Source organism: Sturnira hondurensis, unplaced genomic scaffold (assembly GCF_014824575.4).
Source record: "Sturnira hondurensis isolate 20B ecotype Veracruz unplaced genomic scaffold, ASM1482457v3 Scaffold0018292, whole genome shotgun sequence".
In the NCBI taxonomy this organism is placed as follows: domain Eukaryota; kingdom Metazoa; phylum Chordata; class Mammalia; order Chiroptera; family Phyllostomidae; genus Sturnira; species Sturnira hondurensis.
In genome coordinates, this window is record NW_028090923.1 from 2,372,531 (window position 1) to 2,395,938 (window position 23,408).

General features: G+C 35.8%; 1 protein-coding gene across 2 annotated transcripts in view; it reads right to left on the reverse strand.

The window, feature by feature from the left end:
• Nucleotides 1–22,776, reverse strand: part of CRISPLD1 (cysteine rich secretory protein LCCL domain containing 1) — a 35,911-nt gene extending 13,135 nt beyond the window's left edge. The window contains exons 1-10 of one of the 2 annotated variants that reach the window (XM_037068951.1): nt 22,419–22,776; nt 21,138–21,460; nt 5,512–5,630; nt 5,041–5,173; nt 3,458–3,573; nt 2,660–2,760; nt 861–1,001; nt 631–691; nt 464–530; nt 135–265 (exon numbers count right to left, since the gene is read on the reverse strand). In XM_037068951.1, the coding sequence (XP_036924846.1) occupies nt 135–265; nt 464–530; nt 631–691; nt 861–1,001; nt 2,660–2,760; nt 3,458–3,573; nt 5,041–5,173; nt 5,512–5,630; nt 21,138–21,398 (1,130 nt within the window). In that variant the 5' untranslated portion in view covers nt 21,399–21,460; nt 22,419–22,776. Of the gene's footprint in view, nt 1–134; nt 266–463; nt 531–630; nt 692–860; nt 1,002–2,659; nt 2,761–3,457; nt 3,574–5,040; nt 5,174–5,511; nt 5,631–21,137; nt 21,461–22,418 lie in introns of those variants that run through there. The other variant, XM_037068952.1, reaches the window with a different exon arrangement.
• Nucleotides 22,777–23,408: the final 632 nt, after the last annotated feature.

Genomic DNA, 23,408 nt, shown 5'->3' on the forward strand with positions numbered 1-23,408 from the left:
AAATCTTGCAGCCAAAATGAACCTCAAAAATTACCACCTTCTCTCTTCATAAATTCTATGCTTTGCCCCAGTAGAATCTACCTCATTGTTACAATTTGAAATCACCTTGTCCAGAAGAGCATTTGGGTACTTACCCAATTGTTTGAACACCATTTCTGTTGGATTTGATGAAATAATGTTTTCTTCCTTGTCTGGTGATATCTACCCAACCACCATCATTGTCCACTATACCATAATGAATTGCAGCTCTACAAATACTGGATTGCTTAGTGAAAAAGAGGGAGGGAAAGATATTAAAATACTAAAGTTCACATAAAATACAGCTGGTTTCTATTTATATGACTTTAAGTTAGACAAACTTTTCTGAGCAAAATATCTACACTTAAATTATTTTTCAAATTTAAAAAAATCAAGGATTATATGAAATAACTCAACCCTAAATAATTGTATTTATAATACTTACCATTTCATAATATACACTGCCAATAACTTTAGCTTTACTATCCAAACAGCCAGCAGGGCATTCATATCTAAGTGAAAGAAAATGGGGACAGTCTCTGAATGTCAGTATACACTGAAAATATTTCTTACATTTTGTCAGTTAATTTTGAGAATAATAATAGATATTACCGATTGCAAGTTGTTCCTTTGCACTGATCTCTTAATCTTACTTCACAGGAAACAATTTGGGCTAAAAGAAAACAAATTAACTTAGAGAATGTAAAAGCTGCTATAATTCTTCACATTCAGTCTAATTGCCAAGCTTTTACCTGTCTAACACTATGGAAGCTAATAAAATATCGGTAGATATGCCACCTATATAAGCCTTAGCATTTTTGTAAATAATGCAGAAGTCTTACACATTTGTTGAGTGCTTATGACTTCATTTGTATTAATATCATCTGCTCTTGTCCGAACACGGGTGTCGTGGACTTCTGACTGCTGCCGTTCGATTTCATTGGTTTCTTCTTCTCGAGGAGTGTAGTACCTGTCTGATCCTTCTGTTAGATAGAATGGAGTTAAGAAATATGAATCCTATTTAAATGTGCACAAATTATCAAGTAGTGCTAAATCTTTACATGCCTGTTTAACACTTAAAAATAGAAAAATCAAAATTCTTTATGGCACCATTTTTGATTTAAGGAAGTGCTCTTAATGCACTACATTGGAGGAAGTGAAATGCACATAAGCCTTGAGTCCTTGATTTATTTATGCTACCCTTTGGCCAATGTTAAATGGAGCCATTTCTAAACTTTGCTTATATTTTAACATGTAATCAGTGATTGGTTTTCATAATAACAACATGGTGTCTACACAGTGATCTAATCAAGTCAGGACTTAGTGAATTTGAATTTGTTTTCCCAAATTAAATCATACATTAATATTTTGGGGGGAATCATATTTAAAATTCTCCTGTAAGGAAATTCAGCCTAGAGAAGGGTTGATATGCCCTTGTTATTTATTACAATATCGGTTTTCCTAAAAATGTTCTTCCCTTTCAGAAGGAAATTCAATGCTCAGAAATTTAAACTTGACAATGAAAACTAATGTCAAACTTTGAATTTAATATTTTTTCAAGTTGGATTATATCAAGGGCTTGACACTAGCCCATCTTGGGTGGTTATGTTATTTTCATGTTTGTCTAAGAATGCAGAACCTAGAAAAAGAAAGTCAAATACAGTCAGGCTTAAGTAAAACACAGGGGCTAGTGGTGAAGGGGCAAGTAGGATGGAGGTTAGGAAGTAAAGAGGACAGAAATGGACAGACTGACACACAATGAAAAATGCTTCCAGGAATTAGAAGTGGCTCAAGTAAGAGAGTGAAATATATGGTCACTTCTTGTCTTAATAAGCATTGAGTCACTAAAGGGAGATACAAAGGCCCATTCTCTTATGAGTTCTGAAAAAGGAATGCATTTATTCATAGAATTTCTAATACATTTAGTCTGCATTAATCTTCATTTAGACACCAATAACAAAACAGTACAAGAAAGTAAAAAATGTTCATATGGATGAATACCCAACAAAAGCTTGATGACTTTCACAAAGCTCTGTTACATACATTTTATCTTCATGTGCTATAAATAGGACACCATATTTGTATTTACCTTTAAGATATTTACCTTTAAGTGTGTTTGAGAGCACTATTTTTACAATAGTTTTACAACACTATTATACTTTTTTATTATTTTAGCATGAAATAATGTATACCCTACAGTAAGAAGCAGAAAATCACTACAACCCATTTAGCATGGTTCAAGTAAGAATTACGGTACTTGGGGAAAAACTTTTAAAGTGCTAAAAATAAATTGTGTCAAACTGTTAACTCTTTCAAAAATGATTAGTTTTAGAAATAACTCCAGTCAACAATGTATGAAGATGGCTTTTAAGAAGGTAAATATAGCTGTCACTTTGGGATATATTTCAACTACAGTTAGAAGTTATCTGGAATAATCCTTTAAATACATATTGGTCTAAAAGGTATTAATACTATAAATATATTTGGAAATATTCTAAATGTTTTTTTCAGAATATTTAAAATAGAGCTCTAGGAACTTTTCAGGTAATTAAATACACATTTGTTTTTTAAAAGAGAACTCAATGTCTGAATTAGAGTAAAATATCAATCAAACTAAATAGCATGGCACAAGAGCACATACCTTTGTAGCACAGATTTTCTCTACAGCCCCCTCCAAAGCTAGGTGGGCAAGCGGAACAGGGTCTTCCATGTTTGTAGGGAGCGTGGCCCCACCAGTTCCCCCTTAAAATGAAAACAGCGCTCTTTTAAGAGGTAATCTAATAGCATCATTTATAAGACATTGCAAAATATTACTGTATAAGAATCTCCTAAGTGATGATTTTGAGGTGTAAATTTAAGACATTTACATCTTTTTATCTTTTGTTTACTAGGTTTAAGTATTAAATGTTGCCTCATTCTTTTGAAATATACTAATTTGCTATCCATATCGTTAAAAATTATCAGACCAAACTTTTGCAGAACACCAAACTCTGCTTCAGGATATTCATCCATACTTAATTTGCCTTAATAAGAACAAATTTTAGACTTAGCTTTGACCCTACAAATGATTTCATAATATTTTCAATGTAATCATTGGAATGGACTTTACATAGGTAAATACATTTTTCAATTAATCTGTAGTTGTGTGTATCTAGTAAATCAAAATCATTGGATATTTATGTAATATAATATAGGTCATTGAGCAAAACTGAAGGCATAAATATTATTATCCCTGTCTTTACATAAATTATATTTTCAACTTTTGATTCCTTTTAAGTACTGATTTTATGCATCTGGCAATCATAATTATTGTCTATTAAGAAAGATAGGTCAAAACAATATACTTCATTCAAAAATGCAGATTAAAAATAAAAATGTTAAGTAATTTTTATATTATTAAGAAAAATTTACATATGAAAATAGTGTTTTGTGCACTTACTTTGGGGAATAATTACACACCAAGTAGATAGCCTTGGGCCATATCTGCCCCCAGATGTTCATGTTATGACACAAATTAATGGCACAACCTATTCTGCTACTTGTTGCCCACACAACCTACATTAGAGAAAAGAAAGGCTCAGAAAACAGAATTTGAGATGAAGCAAGACACAACATATCAAAGAGAAAAATATATAAACAAAACAAATTGAGAAATAAACATTTGTCATTCAAAATGAAAAGCAGCAATGTCAAAAATACTTTTCCTGAGACTTTGAGAAGTGCTTAATTCAATTAAAATAATAGATCTACAGCTCAATAACTCAATCTGGCTATAAAATGTAAGCATCTTAAAAATACAGATTTATTCAATAATTCAAAGTTATCTCCTCACAAACCTAAATTCTGTATTAATATTTCTACGAAGAAATGTGCCTAACAAAAGAATAGAATTTCTCATCTTAAACAGAAAGTACTGGAGCAAAAATTTAGGATTCAAATTTCTAACACAACATGATTATTTTCATTGTGCCACTGGTCATTAAGGAGTTCAATACTGATCTTAATCTCATACACAAAGTCATGTAGAAGAATCTTTCTGCTTTATATTCCCTAATAATCGGCCACAGATGTTCTGGAAATTCAGATCTGTGGTGAGCTGTATCTAATTGAATCTGCCTTCAGCTGTGTGATTTCAAAGTTAAAACATTGCTAACACCAAATGTAAACATTAAATTTAAAAATAATCATCACCCAGCCCTTATTATATGAAATGCTAAAGGGACGTATCTAAAAAAAAGAAGACCAAAAATATGAACAGTGAAATGACAACAAAGTCAAAGCTGCTAACAACTGAACCTAAAAAAAAACAAAAGCAAACTAAGCAAACAACTGGAACAGGAACAGAATCACAGAAATGGAGATCACATGGAGGGTTATCAGCAGGGGAGGGGGAGAGAGGGAGAAAAGGTACAGAGAATAGTAGCATAAATGGTAGATAGAAAATAGATGGAGAGGTGGTGTTAAGAATAGTATAGGAAATGTAGAAGCCAAAGAACTTATATTTATGACCCATGGACATGTACTAAAGTGGGGGAATGTGGGCGAGAGGTGATGTGCAGGGCAGGGTAGGGAATACAGGGCAGGAAATGGGACAACTGTAACAGCATAATCAATAAAAAATATTTTAAAATAATGAGAAATGCTTTTTTGCACACATGTAAATACCAAACATAATTGGTAAATAAAACTATATTTTCAGTTTTTGAAATAAAAAATAGTGATACCTGATTTTGAAGATAGTGCATTATCTCCCCACATGCATTTATTGGGACCATATTAAAAGTGTTTCATAGGGAAAATCATTGCAATAATTTCTTTTTAAGTATATGTTTGGACATTTTTTCTGATCATTACTTTTATTGTTTATAGAAATTTCTATGCCCATTCTGCATAGATCAGTAATTAAATAATTAGTAACCATAGCAAAAGACATAAGAAAGACACAAGTTCAGTAGGCCAAGTTCTACCTTAGTTATACAAACTCAACTTAGGGAAATGAAATATAATAAACCCCACACATACCTGTGTATAATGAGTGCATACAGGACCAGAACATCTGAATGGGCAATATGGGTTGCATTCATGTTCATATGGGTAGCTAAAGTCTCTCACTTCATCATACCATGCTTGTACATGAAATGTTGGGGGTCTATACCTATTGGAAATAAAATAACCACAAAGAGCAAGTAATGTTGGAGAAGATTTAAAACCAAATACTGCAAAAAAGTTGATATAGAAGGAGAGAGATATTTTTGTCTAAGTTATTAATCTTAAATAGTTATGCCCACTATATTACTATTGTATTATCATGTAAAACAAAAATAAGTCTCTAATGCTGCTTATCATTCTTGTATATTTATTTTTTATTATTCACGTTGTTGTGATTGCTTGGTTCCCTTTCAGGTACTAAGTCTTTGAAAATGAGCAATATGAATAAATAAGCACTTCATTTGAAACATGTTTTTAGAAACAAAATGTTATATTTTAAGCTACCTTCCCCAGTGTGCTCCCAAATTCTGTCCAATTGATGGAAGCAAACTTGCAGGCCCGTGTTCCCACAAACAAGTTTCGGCCCAGGACTCTGCCGATCTTTCCAGCTCAACATCCCATGTCTATAGTTTAAAACAAAAACAAAATATAGATATAAACATTTAAACTATGTGTATAGGTTGGATATTTCTTCAAAATACGGTGCTTCTCAGTTCTTATCTTTTTCTCCCTTCTTACCTATTAATAAAATGAACATCTTAGTCTGGGCTCTCACCATCTCTTACCAAGATTTTTGGACTTAGCCTCCTACTTAACTTCCTTGCTTCCTCTCTCATCCCTTGAAGTCTGCTCTAGCACATGTTTGGAATTGTCTGAGTGAACACAAACACACTTAAGTGACTCTTTTGTCTGAATACATACAACAAATCCCTGTACATGTGAATTCCAAGATCTGTGAGCCCACTGTTTCCTGTCACAAACCCTGCTATTTCCTGTTTTCCTGTTCTCATTGTTTCCTTTGCCTAAAACAACCTTCTCCCCATTATTTGTCAAACAGACCTCTACTCTTCCTTCATAATCCAGCTTTATGTAACACATTCTTGACACATTTTCAATTCTCTCAAATGCCAACTATTCCCTTCCTGGGGCTCCTGAAGCTTTGTTAAACTCCTTTGTTTAGTAGTTATTACACTGCAATGTTAGTATTTGTGTATATGTTTATCTCTTTCTTGAGCTGTGAGTTGCTTCAAGAAGTTATTTAAGTCATGCCGGTGTCTTTGGCCTATTTTCTGTGTCATATGGACAAGTTGGTTAATAAATGTTTGTTGAATACATGAGTGATTAATGAGTCTGAATCTTGTAAAATATATATGCATTTTCTATACAAAAGTCAATGAGGGTGATTAAGCCACACTTTAAAAATAATTTATAAAGGAATGTTTAAAATTATAAATTATTACTGAAATGATTTTGCCTGCCTTGGGTTTAATATTTAATTTGTTAATTTCATAGACAGTGTATTGAGTGTGGTGGCAAAAACACAGGTAGAACAGGGTTCTGTCTCTGCACAATACCAGATGTTGGGCACCTAAAGAGGGAAGGAAAAGAGTCCTAGAACAAGAACATAAGAACGCAACCTCGGATAACAGCAAGGAGATGGAAGGGCAGACAAACTAAACTGATGTTTAGGAATTTAAAATCCTAGAACTTGATGAATGACAGAACTTGCTAGATGGTGACAGGGAATGAAGTGTAGACTTATGAGTTTACCAAATGAAAACAAAGAGAATACACTAAGAGAAATAGGTTGTGGTAGTGGAAATGTATGTCTATTTCTATGCACATTTTAAGGGTGATGGGTGAAGTGTCTGTGCTACACACACTATACATACCAAATAGAGATTAGAAACATACTACTGGGTTCTGGGAGTTAAAATATTCTCAGAACATACAAATTTTAAACTTATTCATTCAGAGATAAGTTTCTTCAGGAAGATGATATAGAATGAGAAAAGAAATTAAAAGAAAATTCTGGAATTTCAAGATTGAAGGGGAGTAAAAACAATGAGTAAAATAAAGTGGGAAAAATTGATCAGAAAAGTTCAGGGAAAACTAAAAAAGAATTAAATTATAGAAGTGAAGGTACAAGAGATTCCAGGAAAAGTTAGCCTCAAGGTCAATGCCAGAGAGCAGTCAAGAAATATGAGGTCTCCAAAGTACTAATCCATGATTAAGAGCAATTTCCCTTTTATGCTAAATAGGGAAACAGGAACACAGAGGATTAAAATGACAAGAAAGAGAAAGTGGGAAAAGCAAGTGTGGTGTCTTTGTTAATAATATTTTAAAGAAAAAGATAGGAGAGGGGGCAGAAGCTTAAAAAGATAAGATGCCAGGTTTAGGGAGAATGTGTTTCCTGGCTTTCAATTTTAGAGGTTGGCAGAAGCCTAATGATGACTACCCTGAAAGAAAAAGACACTTGGGAGAGAAAGAAAGAATGTGTGTGGAAGTTTCTTCATTCATTCATATAAATTTTTATAAACGAACATTCTTACTCATTCAATTGTGAATCTGCAATATATAAATTCATGTTTTAAAGCCAAAATTAGAATAAGGATATTCTTATTATTGTACATCCTTATTATCTAGCAAAAATACAAAAATACATATTTACATGTAACTAAAAAATTAAGAGCAGCAAAATGCAGATATTCATAAAAGCTTTAATTTTACTTTGAATTAATATCAAAGATTCAAGATGAAGGCTTTGTGATATAAACAGTCCTTTATTTTCCAAACATGGACATATTATTTCTTAAATTCATTATATATAATTAAATACTTTATGTAATTATACAAAGATATAATTCAAGTTGCAGTCATTATTACCCAAACAAATTAGGTAAGAAAAAAAAGAATTTGGCTATAAAACCCCAGAAAATGAGCAAGATGTTGATTTCCTATTGTATCCAGTAGATTGTAGAGAGACTCATCCCTCAAAAGTAAGCAGGTTTCCAGGTGAAATTTTCTGAAAATTTTCTTTCATTAAGAGACAAACAAATTCTTGTATTCAATCTTGGAAATCAGGTTCTTGCATAGTACTTTGGTTATAGGTACAGTGAAACTACTCTTATCCATGGGCTTCTAATCTAGCAACTGCATATTCAAAGAATAGCCAAGAACATGAAAAACAAACAGTTCCTAGATGGCTTTCAACAAATGCCTTAAAAGCACTGTGATGTGAGCCCACTGTTCAAGTACTCCACCTTCAAGTACAAAAGGTGGAGTTGAATCGCTGTCCCCGCCCCCTTCCTTTCCACTTGAGCTGGACAGTGACTCCCTTGTACTGAATAGAGTGACACTGAGAGGCTCTTCAGGCTGGATTAGAAAACACAGCCTCTATCTATCTGGTTCCTCCTCTTTTAAGACACACATCTTGGCAAAACTGAGCCGAAAAATTAGGAGCCCAGCTGCCCTGTGGAACTTTCCGGAAAGATCATATGGAGAGCGTGATCTCCCTGTCTCACACAGAGACAGAGAGATGCAAGAGGAGTTCCTCGCTTGTGTCTTCCCAGCCTAGGCATGAGACCTCTAGTGTGCAGGTCCAGCTCACTGCAAACATGTGAAAGACCCAGAGAGAACCACCCAGCTCAGCCCTGGGAAGAAAACTTAAGACCCATATTCAAAGTCACTTTACTCTTTTCTGCACATGATGCTACAAACTTAGATGTCAGTTTTTCCTATGAAGTTGAAGATGGATCCTTTTTGGAGAGGATATACATTCAGGTAGTCCAAAATTCACAAAACATGTTATATTTAAAAAATGTGTTTACATATCCGCTCTATAAAAGTTAAAATAAAATCTAAAACATTATTGAAATCCTTTAGGCTAAGTTTTCTTACCTGTAAAATGTATCAATTGCAATAGCAGATAACTCGGGCCCCTCTGAGGACTAAAATTCAATATTTATATACTGTGCATAAGCTGTTTTTATAGCATGACAAGTATTACACCTAATCCATTAGAAATAAGGAGGGAAATACATCAAATGAACTATAATAAGGCTAAAACAGGGGCATACATTAATGGAAGCACTGAGGCAGAGAAGACCATGACTAGAAGTTACTATCAATATTTAATAAATATACATTAGTGGCAATTTTAAAAATAATTATCTACTTAAAGTTTCATTAAATATAGGTGTTTAGGTCAATTTTAAGACTACAAATCAAGAAGTTCCTTAAAAAAACATACTAAAAGTATAACTTTCCTGGAAAAATATCACCATAACATAACTGCATGGAATGTATATTTTACGCTACAACATTATATTTCAGGTTTTAAGATCACTAGTAATTCATACCAATCCCATTTAAACGTAGGTTAGTCTCTATACATTTCTATTTAAATTCAGGTTTGTAAATTAAATCAAGATGGCCTGAAGGGCTTCTTTTTATCCACTCTGAAGTATTCACCCAGCAGTAATTTAAAGGCAAACCACAGTTAAAATTACCATTTCTTCTTAAGATGGATCCGTGAGGTGCATAGAAAGAAAAAGTACTCTATTTTCCACCAACATCCTAAGATGTTCCTTCTTAGAGCACAGTAAAGCATTCAATGAAGTTTTATTACTGAAATAAGCAGAAAGCAATTGACATTCTTTGTCTTCAAGGATATTTTTAAGCCAGTTCCACATGGAGGCTCTATCATTGTGTGTGTGTGTGTGTGTGTGTGTGCACGTGTGCGTGTGTGTGTAAGAAATCTTAAATATTACCAGAGAACTTTCCAAAGTAAATCTAGAAATATATAGTAATTTTAGTACTGAAATATGATACTTATTGAAATTGTAAATTATGTAGTTATCTAGAAATGTACAGATAATTCCACTGACTGCTATACTTTGGAAAGTATGAACAAGTATATACAGCTCTGATTCCTACCAGAATACCTGCTATATTGTTTTAATTAATAACAGGCAATCAGTCACAGCTGAAAATCACTCAACAATGTAGTTTGAAAGAGAGTTAATATGAAAAGGGACTGAAATAACAATGGAATTTACTTAATAAAAATTGTGTATTAACCCATATTCTTACACTTTTAAACTCCCTCTCCATCTGATGCAATACACCTATCCAGATGTTTTTCCACTGCTCAAAACAGTTTTTAAACTCATTGATTTTGATGCCTTTAGTGCTCTTGCCATTTTTTGTTTCCCCTCTTCCACAGTCAAAATGTTTCCCTTTAAGGACTTTTTTCATTCAGGGAAACAAAAATAAGTCTCTCTGAGGGTGATATCAGGCAAACAGGGAGTGTGGGGTCTGGGGACATACCATTTTTGGTCAAAAACTGTTGAACACTAAGCATAGTGTGAGCAGATATGCTCATAAATAATCCATCATGAAATGGGCAAATGTGTTAAAAGAGTCTTCAAAAAAATTCACTGAAGCTGAATGCAGACTCTCACAGAACACCAGCTGTTACACTGATACAGATGTGTTCCTAGAACACTCATCTATTAGGGGAAGCCTGTACTACAAGGGGCCCACCCTCCAAAAGACAATTCCATTTTTGCCCCTCCCCCATATTGCCAGTTTACCAGTACATTAGGCAAAACCAGTACTCTGCTTGGGGCAATGGGTGCATGATGCAGTGTGGAGGTGATGTTTTATTGAGTTGTATACTTGAAACCTGTACCCCAATAAACTCAATGAAAAACAGTACTGTGCACTAGGCAAAAACAGCCATTAGTAATATTAACTTTTCTTTCTCTTTGACATGGCAATAGTTTTCTCTCTTAAAAATTATTAAGTATTTTCACATACATCTCCTTCACAACAGTAAATTTACAGCTGTTTCCAAATTTACATCATTTGAAAATTCATGTCTGGGAACTGTTTAATCTTTATAGCTTCAAAATTGTTATAGTGCCTTAAATAAGAGTTGAAAGCCAATATTAAGTAGTGACTAAGAATTTGCCTAAAGATGAGCATTTCTTATAATTTATGCTTCAAAAATATTAGTAAGAACTAAAGTGAAACGTGGACTATTTTCAAGTCAAGATCAACATTAATTCACATAACAGCTAATGTTAAAAATGCATTGTAATCATTATCATTTTAGACTGTATTAAAGCACATGACGTACAGTTTTATGAGATTATGTGTCTGATGCACATTCATGGATTAAGACTTCATATATAAACCGTCCCAGTGGGATGATTTGGGAAAAGATAACAAGCATCAATTATTCCAAAAAGTTACTGGGAAGCACTTTACTAAGTGCTTCACTAAGATATCATGATAAGTAGTCTAACAAGAAAACTATCCCAGTGAGTATGACAGTGAGGTTGTTAAATAGCTTATTTTATAGTTAGATTCACCAATGAAAAAAATATATAAATGGATAAGGAAATTTTAATAGGAAATTGCCTGGCATGGTCTGACATGTTTAAATGCACACAGAAATAATGTATTGAATGGAAATTCTCATATAATTCCATAATTTAAATGTCATTCTAAGTAAGGAAATATAGAATTGTAAGATTTATATGATTCTAGGAAACCCACATAAGTGGGTGAAACTATTATAGGTCTTTTCAAAGACATGCTGAGAAAAATGTCTTTAAATAATTAAGATATACTTTTTTTAAAAATGAAAAATAGTAGTTAATATAATTAAGTATCTAGCAGTTTGAAAGAATATCTAAATAATATAGAAATAAAGTTTTAATTTATTATACCCTTTTGCAAAACTGATATAATTTTAATAGATTTCTAAGATAAATAAAAAAAATAATTGGCTTCTGACTATCATATCATTAGGCAGCCTAATTAAATTACTGGCAACACTAGTTCCATGATATAATTTGCTATTTAATGTGGACTTTTAAAATATGCACTGTTCTCTGGCAAAGTAATAACATGAAATAACAGTGGTGTCAAAAAGGCAATTTCTCTGGAAATCCAAACCTGGACTGGAAGCATTGGTCTTACCTTCCTACTACTGAAAACTACAAGTAGCATCATAAAAACTATTTTAAAAACTACCTAAGTATTTGAACTAAATTTTAAAAGATGAATTCCGTGAACATCCTTCCTTTGCAATATTGCAAAAGAGGAAAAAAATCTCTTCAACTTCTTTTAGCTTTAGAATTCTATTATTTGTACTTAGGGTTTCATTAAATGTCCCACATTGCTTGTAAACAATACAAACTGTAAAATAATCTTTCTTTTGATAATTAAGGGCATTTATTAACTAAGAAGCAAAAACTGTTCTGTGGTTTTCAGGACTCTAAAACCAAGAACATTTTACATCTTCTGGTTACATGTTTCGAGCAAAGCTCAATTTTTTCTGAACCACCTCTATCTAAGAAGGTTTTAGTGTTATCCAAAACTGATAAAAACAATGGAATGTGACTGAATAGGACAAGAAAATACTCTCTGTAAACAAATAACACCAAGCTTCTCCTCAGTTTAGTTCTAAGAACCCCATGGAAAAATCTTTGAAATAAAGCAGTTTTCTACATGTGGGAGAAAATGTGTGGGGAAAAAGAACAGCAGGAATTTTCAGCCAAGTCATGAACAGAAGTAGTTGGACAAAATCAGACGTACAGAGTTATCTCTTTCTAAATACCACCTTTAAAAGATCACTCTGCAGAGACACTACTTCTGGAAAAACAGGTTTGCAAATTATCCACTCTGTGTTAAAATGAAAACACTCCCAAATCACTGCTGTGATTTAAATCACTACTTAAATTAGAAAATGCAATTCAAAAATCAAAAGGAATAAGTGTCAATGTGATCCCCCCAAACAGCAATAAATTGACCTTCATGAGTCAATTTGTTATTTTATGGAAGCAACACATTTGACAGCTCGTGAGGTTTCAGATTTAAATTTTAAATACACCGCCTCATTATAAAATCTTTAAAGCCAACTTCTTTCCTCTCTGTTGTGGTATTACAGAACTGTAAAGAAACCGGCATCAATGAAATAAGTCCGTCCATGCTGACAGGGGACCTGATGATTTTGCGCACCAAGTCATCTGGTATGAAAAGCATCATGGAAAACAGCAGCAATGCATTCCTGACAACTCAGAAATGACCTCAGGTGTTTAACTACTCTGCTTCACCTGTTTTGAACAGTTTTTGTTGTCACAGGGAAAATGCACCAGACTCATATTTCAAAGGGGACATCTGTGTTACTGGGCAGACAGGACTTGCCAGGTACTGAGAAAGTAGCATTACCTGGGGCAATGCACTTATTAGGGTCTCCTGGAAGTTAGAGATGTGAGGCAGATGTGCCAGTATTGTACCTAAAATCCACTTTAAAACAAGGCCTAAAAAACTGTAAAAATGTAGCAATCTAAAATTTTAAGAAACTGCCTCTTCATTTTACTAAAATTACAATAATTCTTTAAGTGGAAATTTGTATGTACACTCACAAGATGATTTCAATTAAGCCCACTGTTTCAATGTTATACAGAAGACTAAATGCGGGGTGTAGGGTAGGTTGTCCTAGTGAGGCAGCAGAGTCATTAACTGGACACAATCTTTACATTTCTACTGAATGTCTGCTAATTCATTCCATCTCACCTCATCACCAAGGTCTGTCCAGTCTGGCCATAACTTACCTAAGGCACTTACAACCCACCCCTCTTCAACATTCCCCCCTCCTCCAAGCTGCCTCTCTAGACCTTTAAAGATCTTACAAATCACCAGGAGATCTTTTTAAAATGCAGATTCTGATTTGGTAGGTCAGCAGAGAAACTGAAGCTCTGACATTTCTAAGACCAGATGCTGGAACTGTACACTGCATGACCATGCCCTGGGAAATGAGGTTTTAGCACCTGTCCATTCATATTTCTTGGCCACTATATCGTCCATCAGAGACGTTCCCCTAGGGCCTAAAGGCACTGTTCTTTCTCTCCTCTGCTCTTTAGTTACTTAAATTATATCCTTTCACCAGAGTCCCATTGGCATTCTCTCTCCTCTTGGAAGTCATTCCAGTGACAACACCCCACTAATTGCACCCCTCCCTCAGCCTTCTTAATCACATAACTTACCAATTACAAGACAGATCTGTCTCTAATGCACTGGGTCTTAATTCCCAAAGTACAGAAACCCCTGAAAAGCTGAACTTGGGTTATTTTTATAAATACCATATCTTTGTGTTGACTTCGTCATAAATTCAGTGTCATGATGTCTTCATTATTTTTCTTGTCATTTAAGGTAGGAGTACTTAGTAATCTTCAAGACTATGTTCTGAATGCTTGAGAAGACCACAGTATTTAAGGAAATCCTTTGGGAATTGAGTAAGTACCTTCTATGAGTTCTTTATTCATTGGCTTAATTTATTAGAATAAACATCTGGATTTTAGTTTATTGATAGCCCATTAATTGTAGATAGATTCAAGATTAAGACAACAGTCAAGTGCAGAAAAATATATGGAAAGGAAAGATAAACTCTTAAAATAAATAACCCTACAGTATCTAATTATATATTAGCTTATATTTTATATTTGAATATCAAAATAATAACAAACTTGGGTGTTGAAAGTAGATGAAGTATTAATTGCTTTTATTTATTGTGCTTAGGAATGCTTTTCTAATTTTCAAAAAGAAAAAGGGATGGGTTAGCAAATATATAACTTCTTCGATGAATTAGTACAAAAAAAAGTTTAAGAATGCACAGAAACTGAAACCTACAATTTAACACAATAACCTCAATTTAAACCAAGGTCTAATATACAAAAAACATTAAAATGCATATGTCCACATACTTTTAATAAAACTGCTATATTGACCTGCTCATGTGTTCCTATATTGATAAATCTGTGTCAAGTTTTCACTAATAATTCCTGTTTCAAGAATGACAAATTGTTATGCTTCCAAACAGTCATGAACACTGTAAGCCATATGGCTTCCTGTTTTCCCGTGCTGCTAGGAAGTTCAAAGCTGGTTTAATAACCATGGCATTCTCAATTAGATCTTTAGGCATCCCTTAGCTTTGTGTTCTTCAACAATTAAACAATAACTAAGGTGATAGTTTTAAAATATATAGTTTTCAAAAGTCCTTATTTGAAAATCTGAGAAAGAATATTGTGTTAAATATTCTTTGTTTGTTTGCACATAGCCCTTCTCGGCCCCTATTCTCTCTGTCCCAAAAGGCTTCACAATATGTACTGAGCTCTGAGCCCTGGATTCCAGTTGCATTTGGCCAATGGAAGACACAGACAGGAAGTTAGAGGGTGAGAGGAGAATTTAAGTGTGCACTCCCCCATTTTCAATCCCACTCATCTCCTCTGAGTACAGATGCTCCTCAATTTAGGGTGAGGTTACTTACATCCCAATGAACCCACTGTAAGTTGAAAATGCTGTTGTCAAAAATGTATTTAACACAACTAACCTACTGAGCATCATAGCTGAGCATTGCCTACCTTAAGTGGAACATGGGAATTATTGAACAGGAATTGGGCCGCTGTCCTGTTCTGTTTCTCAGGCTAACGTTCTCAACTTCTATCGCTTATGGAGGGAGTAAAGGTAGACCAATTTGTAGGAGGAAAAGGAAGGGCAGGTCACAGGAGGAAACAGCAGGCATCCTTATTCTGGGAAGTGGGGAGGCAGAGGTTGGTTTCAACTCCTCTGATCTCTTGAAACTGGGTTGGCAAAATGGTTACCAAGAGAGTGATTTCTAGAAGCTATCTAACTATTCTTTTTTTAAAAATTTTATTTACTTATCTTTGGAGGGTAAGGGAAGGAGAGAGGGAGAGAAATATCAATGTACGGTTGCCTCTTGTGTGTCCCCTGCTGGGAACTGGCCTGCAACCTAGGCATGTGCCCTGACTGGGAATCGAACCACAGTCCTCTGGTTTGCAGGCCTGCACTTAACCTACTGAGCTATGCCAGCCAGGGCTATCTAACTACTCTTGAATCTAAGTTGAAAGATCTAGAATCTTCCCCATTGATATTTAAACCAGAGTGGAAACTTCTGCTAGTTTTCAAAAAAATGCAGCCAGGGTTCAGGTGGATTTAGACTTGTACCAGACTGGGAACTCCCAGGCTGTGGGCTTCAGGCTGACACAGTCAATTTCATGAGTCCTGCAACATGGTGTCCTTGAATTTTCCAAGGTGGATATTGCAATTATAAAGAAGGATAGGTGTGTATTCACCCTCTTGCCACTTCTTATCACCTCTACAGCTACTGTCCCACTCCTAGCCACCATCAAGTGTTAAATGGATTATTGCAATAGCCTGACTCCCTACTCACATCTTTGCCCCACCTTCCATCACCTAGAGTCTGTTCTCAACAAATCCAGAGTGATTCTGAATAAGATCATGCTATTTGTCTGTTCAAATAGCTTAAACATCATTTTACCACTCAGCGGAACTTTACAGAGATCTACCTCTGTCCTCCTCACCTAAATCCCTGCCCTGTTTCCTACATCACTTCAAACCTTCACTCCCTGTCAGTCACGTGCCCCCCTTGCTGAGTTTGGAGACTCAAAGTCTTTCACACTATTCCAGGCAACAGATAGTGTTTCCTTGTATACTACCAGGCCCTAGCTGGTGTCTGGAGTATGGTAAACTCCTAGTGCCTGGACAGAACAAGTAAAAGTAACAATTTCAAAATTCTGTAGTGTTTTTCTGGCTCTGGGTGTTCCATTCTCATGTAAAAACTACCTTTTTAAGCCCTGGCTGGTGTAGCTCAGTGGATTGAGCATGGGCCTGTGAACAAGAATATCACAGTTCAATTCCCAGCCAGGGCACATGCCTGAGTTACAGGCCAGTTCCCAGTAGGGAATGTATGAGAGGCAACCATACATTGATATTTCTCTCCCTGTCTCCTTCCCTTTCCTTCTAAAAGATAAATAAATTAAATTTTTAAAAAACTACTTTTTTTTCCTGCCTTGCTAAGACCCTAGATCTCTTTGCTATTTACATTTGGGAGCAATTTTTAATCTCCCAGAACTCCAGGGTAATTACTAAATTCCATAGAACTGGACTATAATAGTCCAGTTCTAATGACTATACTAGTCAATAGTCAATAGTCAATAGTCCAGTTCCAGTGACTATACTAAATGTCACTTCCTTTATAGGCACTGTCATCTAGAGTGCAACATTCAAAAATAAAAATACATTCATTTGAAGTGTTAGTGTCTTGTAAAAATAACTATCTACTCCAATTCAGGTTTTGTGAACTTTTAAATCTTTAGACCAAGATACTTAAAACATAACTTTATTTTATATAAACCATATTATAAAAATGAAATTACATTAGGAAAGTGAGATAAGCTCTTTTAAATAGAGAATTTTAAAAGCTTTAATAATTTTAATTAATGATAATATTCTTTAGATTCAGAAAGATATGTCACATATCTTTCAATGCAGGTAAATTAGATTACATAGCAAAAGAGAGATGCAGATATTTTTGACATTTTTGAATTTTTTTTTAATTATCAGGCATATGACAGTATACAGAGAGAAAACTATCATTTTAGAAATCAAATTGCAATAAAATCTTAGCTGCAGTGAATTCCTGCCACTTTTAGCAAGATAAGAAATGTGTAAACACTGAGCATTAAGTAAATGAGTTGTGAGACCATCATTTCATTATCTGCATTTGTTCTGAATATATGCTATTAGTGACAAATATCCTCAGAAGGTACAGATTTACGAGAGTAAATAGAGAAATTCATATGCTAAGGAACACATTTGTAGGCTTGGATCCAAGCTAGAGAGAGTTGGAAATAAGGCAAAACCCAGACTAGCATCACCCTGTTCAGCAAACAAGGTTGTCCCGTGTCCAGTTTCTGGAATTATCTGCTGTGCTGAAGCCCAGAAGAAGAGACTTGACTTCCAGCGTTAAGCATGGCCTTAGAAGGAATGTGAAAAACTGGAACCAAGCCATTGACATGTATCACAGACCAAGAGGACCACTGGTTGCTTGGCTCAGGGCTTCTAGTTGGCTCAGAGCCTCAAGTTGCCAAGCAAAAGGAGAGGTACCCATCTGTATTTTGTTCTGCATTTGGAAATGTAAAACAAATGTACACCAAGTTTTTCCCTAGTCTTACCCATATATGAGGGGAGAGCAAGCAGGTACAGGCATCCACCCCACCTCACAGTCTATCGACAATTCTCTAAAAGACATGGAAATAGTTCTAACAGTGGAAATGTCTCATATAATTGGCCCATGTGTCATTTTTAAGTTAGGTGTCCTGGTTGCTAAAGCACATTCTAGACGTAGGTGCGTTGTGTATCCCAGTGAACTATTTTGGAATCTAGTCATCTATGTTAAAAACTTGCAGCAAGAAGTAAATACCCATTAATTCATTTTATTATTGAAATTCCAGAACATTTGAATATTTTTACTATTATCTCAGTGGCTCTACAGTACTATGGTATTCATAGTATACCATGAATATTTTAATAAGTAGGAAAAATTATGAATTATAATGAATGTAGCATTCATTCCTTCATCTCTAGTGTTTCCAAATTCCTTGTATCTCTAGTGTTGGTAATATCCTACCTTTTAGACCTTTTATGATGACAGAGAATCCATGAAGGGAAGTATAATAACAAGCAGGGGCAGAGGAAAGGGTAAGATAGTAATTTATTTTCTTCTTAGACATCTTAAGCTTCTAGTAACTATTGGGTAGTATTACACAGAGACAGAGCCAGCAGTAGGACTCATGAAAATGAATCTCAGAGAGATTGTTAAATGGAGATTACAGACTCTAAAGCCATCAATATATGAATGGTATTTACCATCAAGAGTAGATAAGGTCCCAAAGGAAGGGAGAATATTAAAAAGTGTGAGTGTGGCTTTGCTACCATAGGTTCAAGGATAAAGAATAGACCAAAATAAGCACCAAATGTAAATAAGGTTACTAGCTACTGAAACTTTTAATGTAGTATGACATATAGAGTAAAAGTGGCCAACATATTTCACAGGAAATGGCTCTTTAGCCAGTTTTTTTAAATTTTTCTCAGAATAAATTCACTTTAAATAATTATTTGAATAAATTATGTTTTTATAAGGTTGATAAACATCTGCATTTATATTATCATGTAATACACATATCGGCAGTGTATTGAATAAAATATCATTGTTCTTTTAACTTCCTCTTAAATATGTATTCTAGAAAACATGTGCCAGTGTTACAATTGGGCACTGAACTGCTCTGCAGCCCAGTTCATTGCCAAGTCAAAGTTCCCTGGCTGCTTTCTGAACCTACATTTCAAGGATAGAAGGAAACCAGTGAAACTAAAAAGAAAGTCAGATAAACAGTCCAGACCAGACATTCGACAATAGACAGTTATTTTCTTTGGATGTCAGACATGAAAACGAGTCACAGAACTGTTATTTCATTATTTCCATACTACTACAACACACATAAATATTCTCAGATTCCTTCTTGTGGGGAAATTACTTATTTTAAGTAAACAGCAACTGAATACCTATCCACATGAAATGAGCATATGGTGGCTGACTTGGAAAAAGTCCATAATTAGCTCTTTCTGTTTGAAAGCTCACGGATGAAGTCATAGAATATTTTTTTACCTTGGACAAACACTTTAAAATATACCAAAAGCAGAAATATGAGACATTACCAATGTCATTTCCTGCACAGAATTTTGAAAAGAGCTAACGATTTCCTCAGATATTCTATTTAAACTGTATGTGGAGACATAAAATTAGTTATATGTCTTAATAACATTTCATGAGACTGTACAGTATGCCTGATAATGAGATAAACTTTACACGAGTTATCTCATTCAACCCTCACCACAACCCTAGAGGTGAGTACACAGGTTATTTTAGATTGACATGAGAAAACAAAAGGAGAGAAAAATTAGTAAACTGTCCACTGCTAATGGGTATCAGTGCCAGAATTTAAATCCAGACAACCTAATTGCCACCTGCTTTCTTTAAGGTAAAATATTTTTCCAGTGAAAGCTAAAATAACATAATGCCATATTTTGTAATGGGTAATGTGAAGTTTAAACTCCCATGTTCAATGAAAGTAACCTAAACAGAGAACCCATCTGAACAAAAGTAAATGCAGAAAAAGAAACACTAGGGTGCACTAAAATTAACTGCACCTTGCAATGTATCCAAGAAGAAATGCTACTCCCAATATTCACTAAGTTTGGCATCACCAGTGATTGTCTATCAGTCTTTGATAATACTTTCCTAATTCATACAAGTAGTGTTAACAAATTTTTAAAAAATTATATAAATACTTAGGGTATGAAATAGTATATTAGTGAGTTATATGCTAGTAATCTTAAAAATAATTTATTTACCAAACTTGCTATTTTACTGTAAAAGTAAATAGGTTACCAACAATATGTCACATACTTTTATGTAATCCTTTGCCTAGGCTGATTTTTGCATTTTGAAGTTCACAAATAAATCCAGAAGAAAAAAAAAAGCCATTGCCAAGCACTCAACATAAATCCACCAGAGAAATGTACCTTTTACAATATGTCATTTACAAATTTGTAAGAAACAAAGACTCATTTGAAAAAATTACATGTATATACACACACGCATACAATACACACATACAAGGTGGAGCAGAAGTATGTTTACAGTTGCTTACTCATGCAAAATGCAGTTTATTCTTATATTATTATTTATTTATTATTGTGTTATTTTCCATACAAACAACAGTAAATCTCCATTTTCTCCACTTTATATAACCAGCTATTCTGATATCTTCTTCACATTACTGGTCTGAATTTTCAGATCCACCATTCATAAGAAGGTTCCATTAGTTAAGCATCAGAAAGCAATTGTTCTACTAAGTCATTTAAATGCAAATACAGCAGCTGTTCACATTTTCAAAATTGGAACGTTCTTGCAATGGTAGCATTTAGAGCACTTAGGATGAGCACTGACATCTAAAGGTATTTAATTCTACTCTGAAATTCAAAAAGTGCTTAGAATAAAGTGAACACTAATAAAAGAATATAAATAGGAAGACACTATTAAAGAAAATATTTTCTTTTAATTTCACACAGGACAAACGGTAAAAGATTAAATAATAGCATGAGGGAATTTAATCAAATAGGCTGAAAGCATTAAAAATATTTCTTTCTACTTATCATTAGAAAAATTTCCTTACCATGTACTCCATATTCGATGCTGTCGGGTACACCTGACTTCGTAATTTATTATGAAGGTCCAAGATACTCTGCATGTCATTGTCTGTGATGGCCCTTTTCCCTCTTTGCTTGGCGGTCCACCACTCGCCATCCTCGTCCATGTACTTTTCCAACAGTTTTTCCAATAAAGTGGCATTAGGAACTACCATGGCTGGAATGGCTGTAGCCATGAATAGCAGCACTGTGGTCGCTCTGAGCCACTCCGGCGTGGTACGCTTCATAATGAATGACCTCAGGATCTCCCTGGGACAATCTCCAAGACAGGCTCTTCCACTCCTTTGGGCTATAATGACATGCAGTGTAATTCATGTGAAAATCTAGGCAGATATTAATTTTCTGGTAATAAAACAGTTACAAAGGGAAAGTGCCAGTTTTATCTGTCTATATACAATGCCAGCAAATAAACTTGTACTTTTGAAACGATTAATCCCCCTTTTCCTCCAGAGGACTGAACACAATGTGCTGTTTCCACAAAACGGACAATATAGTTTCCAAGATAATACGCATGAGGTCAAAAAGAAACGGCAAAAGTAGCCCCCAAGTGTCAATGCTTGAAAATAATTCCTCAATTACAAGACTTGAAATGGCTATAATTACAAACTGCCTGCAAAGGGCATTACCTACCTAGAACGTTTTATATTAATCAGAGGTCCATGTTACTCTGTGTTCTAAAGCATTATATTTATCCCAGCTTCCTTCCTATCTCCAGGTCACAGACATTCAGAATGTCCACACCATTCTGAAATTCAGGTGACTATTTTAAAGAAATACAAAATGTTATTGGTGCATACACCCACTGGTAAGTAAGACCAGAGGGCCCAGTGAACGAATGGGAATGAATGCTTCGGTCACTGGAGGAATTCCCCTCTTTCCCAGACACAAGCCAAAAAGAACTCAATCATTTTTCCTAGGAAGTGTGCCTAATTTGTGCCCCGCACCCTACAGAATGGACAATTCACCCGCAACTTCAGAGCTTTTCCGGCCACACGCCACAAGCGCACACACTGCTCACTCTACCTAAAAAGAAGCTCGTGTCAGAAGACGGGGGTGAAACTCAGCCACTTACAAGAACCAGCTCCCCGTAGTCTCCATCACCACTGCTTTCCAAGCAGCTCACCCACCCTCACGTCTGACCCTGCTCTGCAAACCGGTTTTATTTAAAAGCAGGGGTTAAGAAAAAGAAGGTAGCTAGGAAAAGGAGGATGCATGCGGACTCAGCGATGAGTTTTAGAAATGTCTACCTCTCCAGTGTGAAGTTCCCCTTCGAGAGCACAGCCCAACGAGCCTAGTCGACCGGCCTCCTGCCCCAGCTCCACAAGCCACCGCACACTGGCAGCCCCCTTCGGGAAGGACCAGACACAGCCAGTCCAGGGCGCCCTGGGCGCCGACTGCAATGAGATTAGAGCCTGGGCCTCCGCGCTTCCCTAGGACCTGCACGGAGTGGCAGGCAAAGGGCTTCAAAGTTGGAGCCTGAAGTTGGAGAGCAGAGGAGGCTGCCTACTTAGCTGCACAGTGTGCGCCGTAGCCTCTCCGAGCACTTTCTGCAGGAGCTGGGGGCGGGGACAGCATCAGACCCAAGGAAGGCAGGCAGCGACCTGGAGCTCCAGCACGGTTTGCTGCTGTGCGCAGAGCCAGGCGCCCAGAGCTTCCGCTGCTGCTTCTGCGCTGGCTATTTATTAAGGTCCCTGCGCGCACACGTGACTAGGACGCCCTCCTGTCCCACCCCCACCTCTCCCTGTCCTGGTCCCGGTTGCTCAGTGGGAGAGAGGAGCAGCCACCTGCCTCTCCAGGGTCCCGCAAAGTCAGGACGAGTGGCCTCTGTGGGCACCCTGTGGGAGGTGTGTGCAGAAAGAGCCCCAACTTCTCCCGCCCCTCGCGACTCCCCGCCTCCCGGTTACTTCCAGATAAGATGCTAAAATGGCTTTAACAGCCCTTAGAGAAAGGAGCTGCTCCTGCAGCGCTTGCGGAGCGCTTGCGGGGAAGTGGCTTTAGCCCTTTCGTGTTTGCAGATGCAGAAGAGGAGCTCGGGGTGAGAGTGAGGAATGGTGAGAGGGAGAGGGGAATGGGGAGAAAAGGACTTTTCCTTTTATTTTCTCCAAGGAATCACTTTTGTTTCCAAGAGCTATTGTGTTAAATTCAAAAGTTGTTGTTTTGGGCTTCTTTAGACCTTGATGGTGACCAGACGGGGAAGGGTTTTCATAGAAAGAGGGGGTGATCTGTGACCCAGGATT